The 22,614-nt window shown below is 38.3% G+C and overlaps 1 protein-coding gene across 3 annotated transcripts in view; it reads left to right on the top strand.

Annotated features, from left to right (window-relative positions):
• Positions 1-22,614, top strand: part of Akap11 (A-kinase anchoring protein 11) — a 44,295-nt gene that overhangs the window by 2,235 nt on the left and 19,446 nt on the right. For all 3 annotated transcript variants that reach the window (XM_021659135.2, XM_021659134.2, XM_021659132.2), the window contains exons 2-6: positions 11,422-11,530; positions 14,961-15,077; positions 18,415-18,462; positions 20,110-20,244; positions 21,810-22,074. In XM_021659135.2, the coding sequence (XP_021514810.1) occupies positions 11,471-11,530; positions 14,961-15,077; positions 18,415-18,462; positions 20,110-20,244; positions 21,810-22,074 (625 nt within the window). In that variant the 5' untranslated portion in view covers positions 11,422-11,470. The remainder of the gene's footprint in view (positions 1-11,421; positions 11,531-14,960; positions 15,078-18,414; positions 18,463-20,109; positions 20,245-21,809; positions 22,075-22,614) is intronic.

Below are 22,614 nucleotides of genomic sequence, written 5' to 3'. Positions count from 1 at the left end.
CAATTCTAAGTGTCTATAGATAGTGAATATGTTGTGGTTAGCTTTCCACTCTAGTCAAGTTAGTTGTGGGGTGGAGTAGCAAGATGGGAGTAGGAGATAGATGGTGGGGAGACATAGGTGTGACTGGAAATTTTTTAGGACTTGTGCTTTTCAGACTGCTACAGCAAGGTCTTTAGGACAGGGGAGGTTTGTAGGGGAGATGATGGGTTCTTGTGGCGTACTGTAGAATCTTGGAGTTTGAGTTCTGTCCCCGGGCTCTGCATTGCTCTTGCTCTCTGCTAGGTACAGATGTAACTGGATTCAGTGGTCCCTTTCCAGGACAGATTCTTGTAGGTTTGCAAGGTTGAACGTGCTAGTTAAATCGCTTTGTATAATGGGCATCATGATAACACGAGAACTATGGATTCACAAAAAGAGATTGTAACTGAAACAATCTCTTTCTAGCTGGCAAACGGCAGGTACAGTGCAGAAGTATGACGCATAGTGTCTGCTGCTAGCTGTGGACTGGCTTCTGGCGTGTTCAGAGAGGAAAATACCATTTTTCTCCTTAGTCTTAGAAGCCTAGCACTGGCCACACATTTTTAGAACTACTTTTTAAAATTTTCTACCACCTGTGTTTTAGATTGCCTTATAATTGTTGTTCCCCACTGCTTTTTTTTTAACCTGCCTTGAACCATTGATGGAAATTATTCTTTTAGACTCTTGGTTAATCTTATATTCTCTCCTACTGTCTTGGATTATCTTTAAACTCTGGATATATGAATGATTCTTAGAGTAACATTTTCAGGTTTGACAGTAACTAAATGTTGTTAGTTGCTTTTTAGATAGTACCATGTTGATGTAAAGCGCCATCTTCCGATTATTGGTTAAGGTTCTGCCTTTCCTCTTCTTTTCTGAGTTGGAAACCGTACTTCATGTTTCACACTCTTTAACTATTCCTTATATATCCCATTAATGAACAGGCTTTGGGGTAGGCTTATAGGGTATCTCTTTTTAGCCAAGCACCACACCTTCTGCAACAGATTCACTCACATATTCTTGCTCCTTGGCAGCCCGGGGCAGAGCCTCACTGTATGTGCGTTGCTTTTCAGTAATGTGCTGTTAGAGTCGGGGAGTTGCAGGTGTCCCTGATAAAGAGCAGTCTGTTCCCAGGTTAAAACTCTAACATGATTTTGTTGAAAAGCAGTCTCATGCAGGGTTAGGCATAATATTAAGAACATGACTTTATGCTCATGACCGCTTGACTAAAACTCTTACGGTTTTAGTTTTCTTTTTGAAGTTGCATTTACATTTACTGTAAAGGGAGTTATAGTTCATACTTAGTACCTGTTAATGAGGCCCATGCTTGAAATACCAGTGAGTGGCTGGGCTCAGACATACTTTAGAAGAGAGGACAGACCTGCTATGCAGTTGAAAGACCAATGACATTTTTCTCTGACTGCTTAAGAAAATAAATATGGGTTAACTCCAAACAGTTCTTAACTAAGTGACTCTGCTTTTCATTCCATGATGTCACTTGTTAGCACATGTCCCTCAGGTTCATGTTCTTGGAGCTTCTCCTTATGGTTTGTTCAGTTCAGTAAATAATGGTTTTGTTTTTGATAAGGAAATGTAGAGAGATAAGCAAGGCTTGTCCTTGGAGAGTACACGAGCTCTTGAGTGAAAGGTTTTCTGCTGTTGTATCTTAGCCACAGTTACAGAGACACTTCAGGAATGGCAGCTGAATGTTGCTAGTACTTGGAGTTAATGCAGAGCATAGACATGCATTTAATTGTAATACCCAGCACCAGAGTCTGAAGTGCAAAAATTAACTTTGCTGCACAGGTAGGTGTGATGACATTTGGAGAGTGGATTTTCACAGCTGGACAGGTCTCCTGGCCTCCAGTGCACAGATCCACCCCTACAGCAAAGACTGATCTAGCCAGTAGTGCTGGGATGAGAACCTTATGGCGGTGAGAACAACGTGTGTCATGTGCATGCAAGAATGGGTTGACTTAGGAGTAAAATAGAAAAAGCCAGAAACTATCAGAAAGCAAATGTCTTAGTCATTGTTAGGAATGTGCTTTTTTCTTAATATAATTGGCTATTGTTTTGGAAGGCAGTTAGGATAGCTGTGGTATTTTTAGATTTAGTAAGTCAAGCAGCAGGTCTGCATCCAAGGGAGGAGCCAACATTTGAGTCCTGCCTTGCTGTGCTATTGTCATACTTGCTGGGGTGAGCCTTTGCCGCTGTCTCTGCCTGAGGTGATGGCATCACCTGTATCCCACTACCCATGATTAGTTTTAATTCTGTTTCTCTAGTGGTCACTACAGGACTTAGCTCAGCATGGCCTTCCCTCGTACGATACCATTTCGTACGTAATGTGGCCATCTCTAATAACTGACTTTTCACTGCTCCCCACCGTGTCCTTTGTTCTCTTCGTCATGCCTTTCAGTGTCTACTCAGTTGCTATTTAAGGTTATTTTTAAAGCGACTACAAACTGAGGAAATATTATTCTTAACATTGGTGTTGTGTTACCGATCAGTCATTCACTGTTACTTTGGTAGGTCCAGGTTCCATCTGGTATTTTTCTTTGCCTGAAGAATTTTTCATAGTTACTGTCATGTGATCAGCTGGTGATGAGTCCTCACAGCTCTGATTAGTGAGAAGAAATTTATTTTGTCTTAAATTCTGAAAGATATTTTTTATCATGTGTGGGTGTTACCACATTCTCTCCCTCCTTTCAGTTGTTAGAGCTGATGATCATTGCCTGGCTTTGAGCTGCCTAGGTATCCGGGCTGCTGTCTTCCTCACTCTCTGCCTGTAGAGGTTCGTTCCTTCCTGGTTGCTGGGAAAATGTTCTTTTGTTTCTATCAATTTGGTTGTGAGTCACATGAGTGGTTTTTTTTAAAAAACTTCTTAATATTTATTGAATTTTCTTGGAGCTGTCACTGTTTTCATCAAATTTGGTACATTCTGGACCAATCCTAAACTGTTTTGCTTTTTTTTGTTGTTGTTGTTCTGCTCCCCAACTGATTTTATTCAGTGCTTAATAGGTTCTGATGCTGTTTTTAAATTCCTGTGTTTTGCTTCGGTATTTTCTATTATATTATCTACAGTGTTCAATCTGCTGTTACTACATCTGTAATAGTTTTCATTTTAGAAAATTTCCCCTTATTTTGAATGTTTTTATTATACAGGAGTTACACATAGTGTCCAACAGTTTGGTACATGAATATAATGTATTAATTATATTTATCCCATTAACTTACCATGTCCGCCTCCCACTCCTGGTGACTTCCTCTTTCCAACCAATCTTTTTCTACCTTGATGACTTTTTGGTGACACAGTTTCAGTAGGGTTGCTTACCTAATAGATGAGGGATTATTTACAGGAGCATAGCACCTCACCAGTGGCTACACTACTAAGGGAAATCTCTCTCTCTCTCTCTCTCTCTCTCTCTCTCTCTCTCTCTCTCCCAGCAACCATTAACTACCTATGAATTGTTGGTGAGGGGGAAATTGTTATAGGGACCGTACTTAAAAGCTACTTCTAACTGCCTGTAAATCCTCATGGAGGGGTGGGGCCTTGTAAGTCCCTTCTCTCCCTGAAACAAATGTTGATGGGCTCAGTCTTGTATGGGTCTTGTATTGGTGATTACACCTGCTTTGAGTTCAAGAGTGTCATGTCAAGCCATGTAGGGAATACAACATTTCATTCTATCCACTCTGTTGATGTTCCCTGAATTAGAGGGATAATGTAGAGCTCCTGAGTATTCAGTAATCAGTTATTCTCATCACTGCCTGGTTTTTGGTTTGCATTTACCACTGCCCATTACAAAAAGAACTGGTTTAATCAAAGTTGACAACAGCATTGATTTATGGAGCTAAACATAGTAATTTAGAAGATAATTCAGTGGATATGTCATTTAGTAAAACTACAGCTGTAGCTTCCTCACTAGGGCTTGTGACCTACCAGCTATGAGGGCCTTTGGTTTGCAGTACCAGATGTGAATTCCCTCTTGTTCCAATTAGAAAGCCATTGGTTATTCCCATAATTTTCTCCAATTGCATCAGTGGGCAGATCTTGCCTGGCAGGTTAGTAATGTGTTACAGATGAGTAATCGTGTTGATGAACATCCACCCCGCAACTGTATAGCACTTTCCAGTACTATGAGGACTAACCAGCAGGGAGGAAGATTCTGTGACCAGACCTTGTGATAGCTTCAGCAATAGAGTCTACCAACAACTGCCACCAGTGGCAATTATGTTGTTTTGGGGGCCTCCCTGACAAACAACTCATAAGAAGTTATCCCACCCCTGGCACTGAACTTTTCACTGAATGAATCAATGCATTGTGAATGATTTTTTTGTTTGGATCATTTGAGGTGAGAAGGCTCACCTTAAATCCAAGTCATGTGAGGTCAAAAGACCCACCCTAAATCTGGGCTACACCTTCTGGTGGCAGCCTACATAAAAGGAATGGAAGAATGAAGCTTTTGCTTTTTTGCTTGCTTTGCTCGCTCTCTTCATGCTTAGTTTTATCAAGCATTTGTGTGGCTTTTTCATAGGCCTTGATTTTAATTGACCCTTAACCTCTTCTCCCATCTCCCCACCCACTCTCTCTGCCCATCTGCAGATTCTTTCTTGCATTCTCAGAAGTTCTGTTTTAGTCCCTTGTGTTTCTTCCTTTATTGTGATCATATTTTCTTGCCCCTTGAATGTACGGAACACTGTGTATTAGTTGGGATTCTGTAGAGGAACAGAACTAACTGAATATATTCATGTAAATTAAAAGAGGATTTACCAGAGTGGCTTACAGGCTGTGGGCTGTCTAGTCCAAAGTGGCTATCTCCTAACGAAAAGGCCAAAAACCCAGTGGTTGTTCAGTCCACGAGGCTCAGTGTCTTGGCTAGTCTTCAGTCTGTGCTGGAATCCTGGCCAAGTAGGCTCCAACACTAGTGAAGAAATGCCTGAGCAGCAGGATAGATAAACTTGTGAGCAAGAGTGAGCAAACAGGCAAAAAAGCAAAAGCTTCATTCTTCCATGCCCTTTTATGTAGGCTGCTACCAGAAGATGTAGCTCAGATTTAGGGACGTCCTTTTGACCTCACATGACTTGGATTTAAGTTAAGTCTTCTCACATCAAATGATCCAAATAAAAGTTTTCACAGATGTGTCCCTCTACTTGGGTTTTCATTGATTGTAGATGAAGTCAAGTTGACAATCAAGATCATCCATCACACTGATTTCACAGTCTGTCTCTGCTTCCCTGTCCTCATCTCTCATTTTTATTCCAGATTATCACTTCTAGGTCTGCGTTGTTGCCTTTTTTCTCTCTCAGTTAGGCTCAGATTTCCTTCCTTTGCGTATTGTCTGCCCAGCATTGAATTTTTCATTATTGCCTGCTTGGTGTGCACTTTTTCAGAGAGCTGGCTGTAGTTGGAGTGCAGAGTGTACAGAGTACTATTTGTACTCTGTAGGGTTGCTTCAAGGCCCACCTTAAAGTTTTGTTAGTGGTGATGCTTGGATTTGCCCAGTGTGGGTGGCTTCTGTGAAGGCTGCCTGATGCCTGATGGGCTACATGGAGTTTTGCTTTTTTCTGCTCTGCTTAGTGAGAGTGTGAAGGATTCCAAACCCTGTCTGATCTTAAGTACTGCTTGGTATACTTCTCTGTGATCACTTCCTCAACCTTGGGTGCTTGGTTTGTATTTAGTTAAAAATTATAGAAAAGCCCTCCTCCAGACCTCTGGAGCGTTTGTTGTCATTGCAGTCTGCCTTTAATGCTCTGTCCTATAACATGAGCCAACATTGTCTCAAAAACTCACTGTGACTGCCAGACTGCCTAGCTTTGCCTGTGTTGTGACCTGGAAGTAGCTGGCAGGCAGTGTTTCCTTTCTGAGGTATCAGTCACACCCTGCATTGCTGTGGCTGATGGCTGAAAATCAGTGTTTTATATGTATATTGTACTTTTTTGTTGTTGTTCAATGGAAAGTTAATTTTCAACACTTGGCCATTTGGTATATGTTAAAATATTTTGGAGCATTTATTAATATCTCTAACACAAGACTTGTTAATAAACTTAAAAAGACATTAAATGTATTTGAACATTTAAGTATATACTTTGCTCTTTAAATAACATTCTTTTGAGAATCTTGCCTAGACCAGCCTTGACCTTTTAGTCCTGCTTCCGCCCTGAACCTAAGATTACACATGTGTGTAATCATAAGATTACTTTTTATTTAGCAAGCATTTGGATCCTGCCATGTTCAAATATAAATCTGAGCTTTCTGGGCTCATGAAAGAGATGTATGCAAACAATGGCACCTGAAAATTGAAGGACACACCACTTGGAAAGCATAAAGAGCATGTTGAGTGTTAGGAAAAGGACAGGGAAAGATGAGAGGAGTCGGGCTTTCCTCAAAGAGGGAACTCCTTGAAGAAGCATAGAGAGTGAGTGCAGATTAGGTGAGTTGAGTAGATTTTAGAGCATCACAGATCAGGGGTTAGCAGTTTATTAGTTGTGATTATCAGTAGGGATTGAGGGAAAGTCATGGTTGACTATATGGAGTTGGTATGCTAGTTTTTAATGAAGTAGAATGGAGAGTGTTTAGAGAAATTTTATTTAGGTTTTAAGTATACTTTTTAATTTGTTTTATTTATTTTTTGAGACAAGGTTTTTCTCTGTAGTCCTGGCTATCCTAGAACTCCTTCTATAGACAAGGGTGGCCTTAAACTCAGAGAACTGCCTGCCTCTGCCTTCAATGTTAGGATTAAAGGTGTGTGCTACCACACATGGCTTAAACATACTTTTATAGTAATTGTACTTGGCTTAATCTCTTTTGTGTTGCTGTAGCAGAATACTTGAGGTGAGTTATTTTCTAGAGAGGAAATAGGTTTATTTGGCTCATAAATTTAGAGACTGAAAGTCCCAGCATCCTATGTAAATCACAGCATAGTAATATTATGGCCCGAGTGTATGCTAGAAGAAGACATTGAATGGTGGGACTGAAAACCAGAGAGCTGGAAAGAGTACCTTTTGTAATAGTCATGGGGTGCTTAAAATAGTGCAGTGGGAGCTGGAACTGCCATGGAGCAGCCTTGATTCATTTGTGAGGGTTGTCCAGGGCCTACAGATCCTCAGAGCCCCAACTCTTTACTGTTTCACTGTCTCTACCATACTGGTGACCAACTCTCCAGGACATGAACCTCTGGGGGCAGGCCATATCCAAACCCTAGCAGAAATACTTTATTTGTAAATGTCTAGTAGAGCATTTAGATAAGAGGAATTGAAACTAAAGCATAGGACTGAACTGAAACTCTAAATTAGGAACTTGCTTGTATAGTTTAAACCACAGGTAAAGTGTCTTTGGAAGACTAATAGGAAGAAAACCAATGGGGACAAGGACTAAAGCAAAAAACAAAGATTAGTATTAAGAATAGAATCGATGAACTGGATCTTCCAAGTGTGTGGCTTTAGAAATAGTCTGATTTATAGGTTGTTACTGGAGGACTAGTGCAGAGCTGTAGATCATGGTGCAGTTACTGTTGGGAAGATGTTGCCCACCTGGTCCCCTGATTATAGAAAAGGTCAAGTTATGGATGATACTGACGTGAATGGTTCTTAAGCTAGAGGTGAGGTAGGCTTGGGAAGTTGTGGTTTTCTTTTTTTTTTCTGTCTTTTTTTTTTGCATTTGAATCATTAAAGAATTTATGTGCATCTAGAAAAGTACAAGATAATTTTATCCAGGTAAAACTACTATCTGGTGAGAGGCCTGCCTGCTGTCACATCACACAGGGTGGGTAGGCAGAGGACACTATGCATGTTTGCGGTGGGTAGGTTGCAGAAGACACCCAGAGGCCCACCAGATGCGTGTCCTGCCTGCAGTGATGTGCACATATGTGACGGACTGATGGGAGAGAAAGAAAAATGGAATGGTTTGAGCTTTATGGAGAGAGGCAGAACTGGAGGTTCGAGGGTGAAGAGAAGAGCCTGATAGGAGTAGCCTGCCCTGCCACCTGAGGCCATGGTGAAGTTCCAGCCCCTGCTGCCACTAAGGGCCATGTCTAGTTTCGTGGACATGAAGTAACAGGGGTCGGTGTCAATGTTCATGGCTCATATTAACACCAAAGACCATGTGAACGTTCCTGGTCTGGGCTGCTGCCTGGGACCATGTTGATGTCCAAATGCTGTGCAGAGTTGGCCTTGCCCCTCACTGGCTGCAGCAGTCTGAGGAGGAGGCCTTGCACCCTGTCTAGACAGCACAATAAAGCTGACTATGGTTGTGGGAGCATGGGTGAGCCAGGAGAGCTGACCCAGCCTCTTGCTGGCTGTGGCATTAATTAGACAGTGCTTGCTCTGGTAGTGTGGGTGCTGAAAAGCTGGTAGGCTGACCAACTCAGCTGCCACCCGGGCCCAGATCCAGAGCTTTGAGTTAGCACACACCAACATCTACACCATTGATAACTGCTGGATCATGTGAAGGGGCCAGTCCTACAGGTCCAAAGCTGCAGGGTCTTCGTGAGACAGGGCAACAACAGGATATCTGAAAGAAGTCCCCAGTGAGGACCCAGTATTGAATCCTCACCAAAGCCAGAAGCCTTGAACCAGATCAGTGACTCATTGCAGTGATCATTCGCCAGTAAAGAAGTATGGACAAAAGGGTACACTGTATGACACACCAGCTTCCATGACAAGATTTGTTGTTATTTTGTTTATTTTTTATTTTCATTTTTAATTTTCTTTTTGGGGAGAGGTTGCAAGGGCAGAGGGTAGATATGAAGCGATGGGGAGATTAGTGGGATTTGGGACATGATGTGAAATTCTCGAAGTTAAAAATTCACTGTCTGTACCTATCTACAGTATATGTGTAATATATACATATATAATAATCAAAATGTAATGTATATACACTTATACACAATGTAATGTAATATATATATATATATATATATATATATATATATATATACATTTATACACACAGTTCCAGAGTTTACACTGAATGGGATAATGCATGTATGCTGGAACTGGCCTTGTTTTACTTGATAATTTATCATCTTCCCATAAAATCAGATAGATGACATTTTGTAACATTAAAACCAAAAACCCTTGTTATCAGTTTCCAGCACTGTCTTCAAGGCCTTTCCTAGGCTCGTGCAAACATATTAATGGTGTCTGTTAATCTGAATTCACTTGCAGCATTCTGCCATCTGCTTCTTCACTCGTGTGTATTATTCAAACTCCTTGTTTCCCACAGTTGACTAATAAGTGAATTTATTTAAATCAAGGAACTTGTAGATTAGTTTTTATTTTTACTTCAGTGACTAGTCTTGCACTATATTTGTAAATTTTGTGGAAGCATGGATGCAGGGAGATGTTGAGATGTGAAGTTGCAAGATTAGAAGTATGCATATTTGTTCAGCGCCCTGCATCTCTGTTTGTATTTTGTTTTGTTATAGCCTTGGCTGTCTTGGATGTACTTTGTAGACCAGGTGGCCTTTACCTTATAGAGATCCACCTGCTTGTGCATCCCAAGAACTAAAATTCAAGGCGTGCACAACCACTGCTCAGCTATTCTTTGTTCTTTAGAGTTGTTTCTCTGGTTGTTTTCATGTCTTCTTATGAATTTTGTGATTTCTTTCTTCTATATGTATATGTACCGTTATTTGTATTAAGTCTTTTTTTTCCCTGATAAACATGGCTTTCGTGCTGTGCCTCAGGAGATTTACTTAATTAGTGGTGTTTTAAATTTTTTTGTCTTTTTCTTGAGCTCTAGCCATTCCACTTCTGCTTGGCTTGTCTCTTATCACTTTCTATCTTTTAAAGTAAGTTCTCTTTTATTTCTTTATTGTAACTGTAATTCCTTGCTTAGAATTCTTCTTTATTCATCCAGAATTGGATATAAGCAGGTGTTCAGTGTAAAGCTTGTCATGATGGTACTTTAAGGGAAGATGCGTGTGCACTTGTGCCATCATAAACTAGTCTTCCTAGGTCTGCAGAGTGAGGGAGTCCTCTCTTGCTGTTTCTGTTGGTTGTCTTTGTATTTCTAAAGGTTGTTTCCCCCCCACTTTCTTAAAAGAGTGCCCTGTCATTCCACACTGATTCTTTTTTTTTTTTTTTTTTACATTAAACAGATACTCTTGTAAGGTATTAAGTTAAATATAAAGCGGTATGCCTCCATGCTCTCTGCCATGATGGTAGTGGACTAACCTCTGAAACTGTAAGCAAGCCCTCAATTAAATTCTTTCTTTTATAAGAGTGCCTTTAGGGCTGGAGAGATGGCTCAGCGATTAAGAGCATTGACTGTTCTTCCAGAGGACCTGGGTTCAGTGCCCAGCACCCACATAGCAGCTCACAGCTGTCTGTAACTCCAAGATCTGACACCTTCATACAGGCATGCATGCAGGCAAGACACAAATGCACTTAAATAAAAATAAGTAAATTATTAAAAAAAAAAAAAAGAGTTGCCTTGGTCATGGTGCCTCTTCACAGCAGTAGAACATTGACTAAGAGAGATGATGTATGATAAACACTCACACCTCAATTTTATCTCTGCTAAAAGTATGGAAATAGACTATGGAATTAGAACTTTACTAAAATTTAGCCCTTTTCTTTCTTTCTTTCTTTCTTTCTTTCTTTCTTTCTTTCTAAGAATTCATTTCTCTGCTTCTATCCTTTACTGTAATCAAACATTTCTCTAAAAGGCTTTGGATGTAATAGGTCCATTGTTGTCTCCTTGCCCTTTGTGTGTGGCGCAAGTAGACCTTAAATGAATGGACAGCGCTCTATACCAAGATATAGCAGTTGGCTGGCTGCTTAATGTTCTGAGTTGGTTGTAGTTCCCCAAAATTTTTATGAAAGCATCATCAAAAAATTCAGTGTTACTTGGAGAGTTTTGTATGTGATGTGTATGATTCTACTGATTTTTTTTCTGAATTCAAGACATCGGTACACTCTTAAACTTCCAGATAAGGATTTTGTTTTTTTGTACATCTGTAATTTTATAGTATATGTACAGATTTCACATTCTCATTTGTTTGGTTTTATAGCCTTTTTTTGAAGGGGTAATAATGTCTGCAGCATTTAGCTGACTATGGGGTAGGGAAATAGATTCCTTTTGTGGTGGTGTCCAAGTTGATAAACCATTTCCCAGCAATCTTTGTTGAGAGGGGCAGTGTGATTGAAAGTAATAGCAAACTATAATTGTGAGTCTAAAAACTTTCGTAATGCCTGTATATCTTATTAAGGTAGCCATATTCTTCTATTTTTCACACCCCTCTCCACAAACACATATATGGTTGCTAAATAAGCTTTTAAGTCTCAGTGTTGGTATACATATTTTTCTTTAAATGCCTACATTTGAAGAAATTACTTAGAGTAAAATGCTTGAATCACAAAGATGAGTAAATAACTTGTTTTCTTTTACTATGTCTTCTTTAGGTGTTTGTGGATTTACTCTCCAGTGATTACATACTGCAGTAATACAATTATGGCAACTTTCCAGCCTTTCAAGAATAGTCATGTAAAAAATAAAGCATCTGTTCGAAAAGTAAGTCCATTGGATTAGGTTCTTTTTCAGTGAAAGTTTTAAAAACGTGGGTTTTTGTTTTTTTTTTTTTTTTAGAGTTTTTAAATGAATCTTAGTATTTAAATTATAACCTTAAAATACTGCAAAGATGATTGTATACAAAAGTAGTGATGTGAAGTCATGATTGTAATGATGTTAGTCCCTAAAACCTTACTTCTCAGAGCACAGTACCTCTTTCCTATTTCTTCACAGATCTTTTCCATCTGTTTGGGTTTTTGTTTCTGTTTTTTTGAGTAAATTATCTTACACACCTTTAGCATTACCTTAAAGATATATAAGAAATATTAAATACTCATTTATTCAGCATAAATGAATTTAAATGCTTATTATATGTCAGGACTATGCTAGATGTTGAATAACTAGTGAGCAAATTAAAAATTACTTTTCTTGTGTGTGTGGTGCTATGGATTGAACTCCAGGCCTTGTACATGCTAGATGAAGTGCTGAGGTACTGTATTCCTAGCCCCCACTTCACACCTCTTTCTGCTTTTTAACTTACTTTGATGTAAGGTCTCAGTATATTATCTAGGCTGGCTTTGAAGTAGCTTTGTATCCCAGAGAGGCTTGAGCTCCTACCTTATCCTCCCAAGTAGCCAGGATTACAATCCAGTACTAATAGCCTTGGTCATTCTTTCTTTAGCCTCTTTTCATGTCACTGTTGACCTTGCTCATGAAGACCATCTTTGAGTTTCACGAAGGTGTTTTCCATTCTCTTTTGATAACTCTTCTCTCTCTTGACAGTGATTATAAAGGGAGAAGGTAATTCATCTAAGGTAAATGAGGATGGGTAAAAGTTAAGGCTTTTTTTTATGACAAGTTGTCAGCTTTATGAACTCTATGACTTGTATAATAGTCACTTACTATGGTGATAGGTACATTATTTACCCTTACCCATTTATTATTGTTTTGTATTCCTCAAAGTTTTTTTTTTTTAATAATTCTATACTTTACAGAGTTTTATTTGTAGTGATTTTTGCCTAGAAACACCATTTGCTCTAGAGTGTCATGAGTTCATATTGGTAGTTCAAGTTCACATTTATATTTTTTCCTTTTTGTATTCACAAATTAGTGTGAAATCCTCAATTCATTAATGGAAACAAAACTGTAAATATTGGGTGTTTTAAAGCCTACTGAATAGTTGGAAAAAAATTCAAAGCAAGGAGAAATTCATGAATTTTTTACTTGGATTCACCTTCTGTTAGCATCTTCCCATACCCATTTTCTTCTCTATTTACACCTGTTTCCCTTTATAATGGTGTGAGAAGTACCCTTTGGTCCTTGTTTTATATGTTGGTGTGATTATCACTCCTAAGAAAACCATTCATCTGTATTTTCATCTGACATGTAGTCTGACAAATTCCCCCCAGTTGTCTCAAATACAACCTTGAAACTTTTTCTTTTTTTTCTTATCTAGAGAATACTCAAGATATTTTGCATACTGCATGAGTATTTTGGTTACCTCATTCTAGACCATTCCAGTGATCTAGATTCTATTCTCATGACACCATATATTTGGAAAAATCTGAGCTAGTTATTTTGTAGAACATCCCAAGTTGGTTTTCACTGTGTTTACCAGGAACACCTCAACAGCCTCATTTTCTTCTTTGCACTCTGTTAGGTCAAGAGAAGTATATTGTCAGTGTTCTTGAGGAAGTGGTCATGGTTGTAACCATCTGCTGTCTCCAATATAAATGCAGAATAGGGCTGGAGAGATGGCTCAGAGGTTAAGGACGCTGGTTGTTCTTCCAGAGGTCCTGAGTTCAATTCCCAGCAACCACATGATGGCTCACAACCATTTAGAATGAGATTTGGTGCCTTCTTCTGGCCTTCAGGCATATATGCAGGCAGGATACTATATACATAATAAATAAATCTTTAAAAAATAAAAAATAAATTCAGCATAACTTTGATTAAATGCTTAGTAAGGACACTATGTAGAGATAGTGTAAGAAATATGAGTAGCTTATCTTCCAATAGCCTTTAACCCGGTAGATTTAGGATACATTGGTAATTCTTTCCAAATCAGAAATTATGTGGAGAGAGTTACAATGAGCATTTTTCTAATGGAATCAGTTCATCCATATTTGTCAACCATATGACTGAATTCAGGAGTTATGATGTGTCACCATTTTTTGTTCTTTTTGATGCCCTGATTATTCTGTATTTAGCCAATGGGGATTCCTGGCTACTGCAGTGACTTCTGTGCTCTTTTGCAGTCGCCCAATTAGTCTTTGAGCACCTCCTGCATTCTGGCACCGTTAGATGGTCCTGCTTCTTTTGTACAGTTCTCTGTCCGGGATATGGAACCAGACATTTTTCTGGGGAGCTCTGGTTCTTTTAATTGATGATTGCCATTTAGAAAACAAAAGCTGGGCATGGGATCTGCTCATTGGTACTTGGGGATTAGTTAACAACTGTTTGTTGACATCATGTAAAATGTGAGGAGATAAACTGAATGGAACATAGTTTTCATGATTTGTTTCAATGGATAGAAAAGATATACATATGATATTGTAATCATAATATAATATAATACAGATCAAGTGACCTTAATCTGCAAACAATATAAAAGAAAATCAGACTAAAGGGTGTGGAAAATCTTTGGTCTCTTGATGTGAATAGGGTTACTGTGGGCTAGGACTGTGAAGTAAGGCATTCCCATAGGTTAGAAGAGCAAGTCATGTATCAGAAGAGAAATAATAGAGTCAGTGAGAAGTTAGTGCTGCTTTCTGTCTGACTACTTTCTGTCAGTCTACTTTGCATTTGCGACAATTTCATTTCTCTGACATGGAATTTCTTACCTTATTTTCATCATATAGTTGCTTTATGACTGTTGGAAAATCTTATTTTTAGTTACTGTCTTTTTTTCTTTGTTTTTTAAGGGAAGAATAATTGATGCTAATTTGCCTTTTTTTTAGCTCCTACACCATCTCATTTATAATGTGAATTGTTTCTGTTCTGCTAGTGACTTATAAATAAAATGTGCAGTTTGTTGATTTTAGTGTAAGGCAGTAGTTCTCAACCTGTAGATCACAACCTCTTTGGGGGGATCACATATTAAATATCCTGCATATCAGATATCACATTATAATTCATAACAGTAGCAAAACTACAGTTATGAAATAACAATGAAATAATTTTATGGTTGGGCATCACCACAACAGGAGTAACCGTATTAAAAGGTTGCAGCATTAGGAAGGTTGAGAACCACTGGTGTGAGGTAAGTGTAAGTAAATCTACTTATAAGGTCTGTATAGCCACTTGGTAATTTGACTTTTTTCTCAGCTGAATAGAGCTCCGCAAATAATATGAGAAAATATTAATTGAAGAATTAGTAACTGGAAAACTCAAATGTCTTGGAATTAAATTGTTTTGTTTGTTTATTTCCCAGAACTTCAGCGAAGATGTGTTTCAGTCTGTAAAGTCTTTGCTACAGAGTGAGAAGGAGCTATGCAGTGTATCAGGAGGAGAGTGTTTAAACCAGGATGAACATGCCCAGTTAACTGAGGTTTGACATACGACTTTCTAAATCCTTCGCAGTCAAGCACAGTATGTTTTCATGTCCCTTTGTAGGACTTTAGGGTTGATTTAAAAAAGCTGCACATAGTATTAACACAGATACTGGGAGACAGTTGGTTTCTTTGAGGGTGTGACCTGGTAAGTTGACTGTGCTCTGAGGAAGGCCTCATACCTGACAAGATTTGGGCAACACAAGTTAGACATAATTTTTTTTTAAAGAGACTACAAAGTTGGGTGGGTAGGGGGTTAGGAGTGATTCTGGGATAAATTGGGGAAAGTGAATATGATCAAAATACATTCTATGAAATTCTTAAGCAATTAATAAAGATATTGTTTAAAAAGTACCTATTTTATTATATGTTTTTACATTTTTTATTTTTATTATTAGTTACATTTTATTAACTCTATATTCCAGCTGTATCCCGCTCCCTCATTCCCTCCCAATTTTACCCTCCCTCCCTCATCTCCTCCCTGTCCCTTTCCAAGTCCACTGATAGAGGAGGATCTCCTCTTCTTTCATCTGACCCTGTTTTATCAGGTATCTTCAGGACTGGCTGCAAAGTCCTCCTCTGTGGCCTAGCAGGACTGCTCCTCCCTTGGGGGGTGGGGAGGTCAAAGACCTAATATTGTTGGCCAGTTGTTGATATTAGCCTGTTTATAAGAATACAGGTGTTACTGGCCTCTCACTGGGTAGGTATGGATTATTCAGTAACTGCTACTGTTAATACTAAGTTTCTTTTATTCTGAAACATTAAAAATTGCACTTGTTTTGTGTAGTCATTTTTTAAGTCCTTTTCTTGACCATCTCAATGCTTTGATTTAAAGTGTAAAATTTATCTTTGGAATTAACATACACATATATATATATGAATGAATATATATATATATGTGTGTGTATATATATGTATATGTCACCTGTTTCTTTAAAATAGCTGTTGTTTTTCATTTGAATTTATTGCTATTCAAAGGAATGATATTTTTAAAGTATCTATATTCCTTTTTTTTTTTTTTTACAAAGTAACAGTATGGTATTGGGGGCTGAGGTATAGTTTTGGACAGATCTTTGCCTAGCCTTTGCAAAGCCCCAGGTTTAGTACCCCAGCTCAAAAAATGTTATATTAGGTTTTCACAGTTTAAAATTGGTATGCGTACTTAAGCCCAGTCATTTTTGAAGCAATGTTTCTAACCTCGATTTCTTACTTGGGAGTGGGAGGTCCTATTCCTTGAGGAATTCTTTCTGTGACATCATTCTCTAGAAAGAGGAGTGTCCCTGTTGGGTGAGGAACATTCTGCCACCTTAATCTCCCTAGTTCATTGTTGTGGCACTTGATTTGTCCTCTCTGCCTCCCTCCTTCACTTTATCTCAGTTGTTGTCATTCATGATAAGTCCCCTGCCCCACCCTCAGTTTTGTAACCCATATCCCCAGTTGTCCACGTGCTGTTCTTCCAGCCTCTTCCTGTGACAGCTTCAGACCACCAGAAGGAGCAGGCTCCCTTGGTACCTCCAGGACCCAAGGTCAGCCTAGTTTTCTCTTTTGTGTCCAACAAGGAAACTGGAAAAGATAGAACAGATTTCTGTCCCACTTTAGGGTATGCATATCTTACATATCTGAGTTTTGGTGGTTTTTTTTTGTTTGTTTGTTTGTTTTGTTTTTTCTTCCCAGGGTACTGATTCATTTTAAGGCAAGTATGTCAGCGTATTAGAAGTACTACTCAGCTTGGCAATGGCTGACTTAAAAAGCTTTGTTGTTGTTGCTTTAAGTTTTCTTATAGGTATATATTGTGTGTCAGATCTGTTCCCGTATACCGTAAGACCCTCACCTTCCAGTTTTACATTCCCTTCTCTCCTGTTAGTCCCTGTTCCTCTAGACCATTTTGTTTCTCCTTTTATTTAATATATAAATACAGGCTTTTATTTGATTGTATAAAATCTAGGATCTTAAATATCTGTTTGAATAAAGGAAAGAAATTAGTGCCTATGTTTTAGGGAGGGAAGCTCTATTTTTTGGAAATGTTACAAAGAGACAAGCTTGTATTGGTTAACAGTTTACTAGATGCCTGGAGGGTACCTAGCACTCTACTGAATTAGTAACCATAAGTAATTAGAGTAAAGTGCCAGGGTAATTTTAGATTCTGACTAGTTTCTGAGTCATAAGAATCAAAGTGTATTCAATGTAGTCTTATATGTTAACCATTCCATTTCTCTCCAGTACTTTAATTGCTGTTATTTAAGATTTTGTATTTCTAGACATAGCACTTGTTTGGTAGATGATTTATTTATTTTTTCCAAAAGGAAAGGTGCTAGTATGATAACAGAGACATGAATATAAATTAAAAAAATAGCTTTTCAGTCTGTGTTCTTTGTAGAAAGGCGAGAGAACTAGAGATCTAATTGGGAAGAAGTGTACAAAGGGCAGAAGCACAGGGAAATGAGTCATGTGAGAATTCCCGGTTAATCACTGCTAAATATTTTGGTGCATTACGTTTCAATATTATTTTTCATGCATATGTTTTTAAGAATAAGGAAGAAGTTATATGCATGTCACATATTTTTGTAACTTTTTCTTTTTACTTAATAGAATTCTTCATGCCATTAGAGGAACCATAGATACATGATTTCTATAAACTTGTGTAGGGAGTAGTATCTCTGTAAGAGTGTTGAAGGGAATATTCGTAGAATCATAGCTAGTAGGAGGGAGCCTGGGAGATCTACACAGGGAAGGTCTCTCTAAAAAGGCTGCTGGAACTTGTAGGAACTTGCAGAATGAAGAGGAGCCAGGCCTAGAAGTGTCTGAGGAAAAGAGATTCATATCAAGGGGACACAGTTGCAGGAGCCTTAAGTAGTCATGGACAGGGCATGTTCTGGACCTAGGAAGGGGTCCCATGGGTTTGAATGAAGTGAGGGCAGGCTGAAGTCACCTGCTAACACCCTGGGAAGCATGGGCAAATGGCATGGCAGTGGACAGACACAGGGATAGTGGAGTATGAGGGCATGGCAATGAGAATGGGGATGAGTAGGGGTGCTTAGCTATGCTTTGAGGCTGAAGTTGGGCGAGTTAGCAGGAGGGAAAGATGTATGAGGTAGATGAGGTTCAAGAACTACAGCATGGTGGAAACCCAATGCGCTGAGCACCACGCTAACTGTGCTTTGTCAACGCTCTGATACAAGACTTTAAAAAAGTAAATTAATGGAGTTTTTTCCCCTTTTCCTTTTTGATTATTCCTTCCTTCCTTCCTTCCTTCCTTCCTTCCTTCCTTCCTTCCTTCCTTCCCTCCTTCCTTTTTTCCTTCTTCCTTTCTTTTTCTTATTTTTTTTATTGATTCAGGTCACATTTCTGGGCTTTAATGAAGAAGCAGATGCTGCTCATATACAGGTATGGTCAATTTATTGAATTGGCAAAGACTGTGGGGGACTACTTAAAATTTTTGGAGACTGAAAATTTACTTTAGTGCTCAAAATTTACACTAATGTTGAGGTATCTTTGAAAGTTAAAAGATGCCATTTGAAATTAGGCATAATGGTGCCTGCTTTTATTCCAGCACTCAGGAGGCAAAGGCAGGCTGATGTTTGCATTCAAGGCCAGCCTGGTGTCAGGCTGCTCTGTACACTGTGCTCTAGGCCAAGCAGGCCTACATTGTCCCAGCCCCCACCGCCTGCCCCCACAACAAAGATGACATTTGAGATCAACTTTTGTACATTTTCACTTTCACCATTTTTACTAAGGATTCTTTTGTTGTTTTTGAGACAAGGTCTTATCATATATCTTTGCTGTGACCTTGAACGTGTAGAAATTCTGCTGCCTCAGCTTCCCAAGTGCTGGGATAACAACTGTATGCGACCATGACTGGCTTTTGTTTATTCTTGCTATAGAAAACAGCTTTAGGTTTGGCTATTAAAATCATCTATCTTTAAGCCACAGGCCATTTTCTTGATTCTGTTCTTTATATTACATTTATATATTTTTATGGCTTTTGCAATTTGACATTAGTAAATTTCTTGTATTTTTAGTGAAGTAGAATTGAGTATAAAAATTAAATTTGTAAAACGTCTCAGTGTTACACGTTTATAAATTTGCGTACAAATTTCTAGCCCATTTCATTTATGCATTCATAGAGGAATTGGTATTTGAGGTTAGGGTCAATGAAGAAAAGCCTGACAATTGCAGAAATTACTGTAGATACAGTTTTTCTTTGTGCTGCTGCTAGAAAACTGGTGATTCTGCATTAGTTCCCTCTGGATAGTATGCCTGCAAACTCTGTAGTCTGTAGGGCTTGGACAGAGAAGGCATACTCTCCAGAAAAATGTCCAAATATACAACTGGACTGCAAGGCTGATGCAGGAGCGTCACCATGACTTAGAGTCCAGACCAGCCTGAGCCACAGAGTGAGACTTTCAAAAACAAGACCACAATTCTTCTGGTCCTCAGGAGCTGTGGACATGACCACATTTACAGACCTCTGCTCTCTGCTCTCTGCAGGACAAGCACTTGAGAGAATCTTAACCTGGAGAAAATAGTTACTAAAAACAAACAAAAAAGGAAAGCACACAAAAAAGAAAGCTTCCCTTTAACCTTCATAAAATTCCTGAAGGCTTACTACAACACCCTCAGAAAAAGCGAACTTGTAGTTTAGAGTTAAAACTCAAGCTCTGAAGAAGAGTATTCAGTAGCTAAGAATTCTATATTAAAAATTTCAGAATCAAACCAGAGGACTTGTGTTGACAATTGCTAAAAACAATTGAATGCTAATTTTCATAGATGTGTGAGGTGGCCTGTTAGATTGATTAGGTAGCTCAATAGCAAAATGCTTAAAAGGCTATTATACTAAGTAACCTTAGTTTGCTTTATTTTTGAGTAAAAAAATTGACTATCTACAGATAAACTATATAGGTGAGCTGTTATGAAGCAGACAATTTCTTGGCCAGTACACTTCATGGGTTTTGGCTATGGACAACATTGTGGACACCTTGAGAGTGTTACTGTGTAGTGTCACTCATTACTATTGCTATTATTTAAAATTAGGATCTGGCTGCAGTTTCACTGGAACTTCCAGACCTTCTGAATTCACTTCATTTCTGCAGTCTAAGTGAAAATGAAATCATTTGTATGAAGGATATCAGTAAAACATCAGATGTAAGCAGTAGCCCTCTAAATCAGGTAACTGGTGAATCATTTCTAATCTCATTTTCAGGGCAGATTTTTACTATATTTGCTTAGTAATAGTAAACTTTTAAGTGATTGGAGCTTTTCTTGTTTTAATTCAGTCTCAAGAAAATTGTATTGATGAAAAGTCTGACTCAAAGCATTACCAGCCTTGAAGCATAGAATAATTTTGATCATAGCTTATAAACTAAATTCCCACTTGTAAAGTTTTGTCAGCAGTTTGCAAGCACATAACTAATTTTTCAGTGAAATGTTACCATTGGGATTTTTTTTTTGTACAGCTGGAGGGACTGCTCCTGCTTCACAGCCACCCCACAGTTGTATGTGTTACAAGCTGCATGTTCTAGAAAATGGACTTCCAATTAACTTCTAGTTAAAGATTTTCCATGTAAAATGTTGTTTTCCTAAGGCAGTATTTAGATCAGTACTAAGTATTTTTGATAATGTATCAAAGAAAAATGCTTTGCATTTTAGGAAGTAAGATGTCTACAATTGTATGAGTAGGTTTACAGGTTGTTGAACTTACTCCAGCTATCAAGCACTGCTTTGTCCATTGTGAGGTTAGGGTTAGGGCTGTTCCCTGCTTCCTTGATCATGTTGTTCACTCATGTACACCTGCTGTAGTTGCTGGTACATTAAGGTGATTAGCTGTTATATTTGCTTTCTTTTACAGTGTTTGTATTTAAAAATACAGTGGGAATAGGGAAAACTAATGGCTTGTGTTCTTTATTAATTAATTTTTTATTTTTTTTATTAATTATAGTTGATTTACTTTGTATCCCAGCTGTAGCCCCCTCCCTCCTTCATCTCCTCCCTGCCCCTCTCCAAGTCCACTGATAGGGGAGGTCCTCCTCCCCTTCCATCTCCTCCTCCCCTTCCATCTGACCCTAGCTTATCAGGTCTCACCAGGACTGGCTGCAGTGTCCTCCTCTGTGGCCTAGCTAGGCTGCTCCTCCCACGGGAGGAGCTTGTGTTCTTAATTAAAGCTGTAAGCATGATTGTAAGTTTTAATACCAGAGAAATAGAAGTTAAATGATAAGGACAGGTTTGTTTTTTGTTTTTTGTGATAGACGGGAAGGTGACATGCTGGGAGCTATAGGACAATGGAATAACAAGTAAATAGATTGTGGTGGCTTCCCTCAAGCATTCACAGCATAGTGGGTGAGATTGGTCAATTATTAAGACATATTACAAACATACACAGTGATATAGAAAAAATAATTTCCCAAGAGACTAGCTTGGTGTAGTAGGTTCTATAACATTTAAGGAGATAGAGTGGGGAGAACTTGAATACATGAGAGAAAAAAGATTGGGAAGGAAAAAAAAATTAAAGTGAGATTTAAATGTATGTGTGTGTATATATATATATATCTTTAGACAATTTCAGGAAATTAAATACTTAAAATCATTAAATATTACAGAATGAAGGAACCTTTTGCGATGCATGCATTGCTTGTTGTCGGCCCTCACTCCCAAGGCTTATTTCTAGGCTTCACTTCCAGATAATGTTTTATATTTAAAAGTAAAACTGATTTTTATCATCTTTTATCTCTCCCAAGAGTCATCATTCTGGAATGCTTTGTGTCATGAGAATGTCACCTACATTACCAGGACTCAGAATTGATTTTATCTTTAGTCTCCTGAGTAAATATGCTGCTGGCATAAGACACACCCTGGACACACACTTGGATCAGAAGCAGCACCTTGAGAGCACTGATGAAGATGATGATGATACAAACCAGTCTGTGTCTTCCATAGAGGATGACTTTGTCACTGCTTTTGAGCAGTTAGAGGAGGAAGAGAGTACCAAGCTGTGTGATGATGGTGTGTGTGTGCCTTTTGTTGGACTTTCTTCCTAGAAATAGATTGAAGTTGAAAGTTTGCTTTTGAAGCTTTAGAGGAGACTTAATAGTTGAAACTTATTTTGAAATCTGATCCGGTTTAAACATTTTAATAGTTTTTCTTAGTACAGAGGAATTCATTTTCCTGTGTATTTAAGGTCATTGTTAGCTACTTTTTAAATTTTCCTATTTCTCTTTGTAGGTAGCATTTGTTTAAGCCTTGTCATAACCTAGTATCTGGAACTTTGCTTTGTTCAAATGTCCAAACAGCTGGCAGTCTAAAGTTACTAATCTTTCTAACATAAATAACAAGGAGCTGAGCTTTCCACAGGTCATGTATCTGAAGATATAGAATAAAATGAGATTATTTTTGTTAAAAGGTGCATACGTTCCCAAGTGTTACTCGGGATGAAATTTCTGTTAAATATCATAGTATAGGAAACAAAATTTATGATGTAAATATTTTGTGTTTAATGTCAGTGTTTTTTAAAGCAATTTTTCTAGAATAAAGTAAGAAATTTAT

Source organism: Meriones unguiculatus, chromosome 9 (assembly GCF_030254825.1).
Source record: "Meriones unguiculatus strain TT.TT164.6M chromosome 9, Bangor_MerUng_6.1, whole genome shotgun sequence".
In the NCBI taxonomy this organism is placed as follows: Eukaryota; Metazoa; Chordata; class Mammalia; order Rodentia; family Muridae; genus Meriones; species Meriones unguiculatus.
The sequence above is the reverse complement of the archived record's forward strand: the minus strand, read 5'-3'. Positions and strand labels throughout refer to the sequence as shown.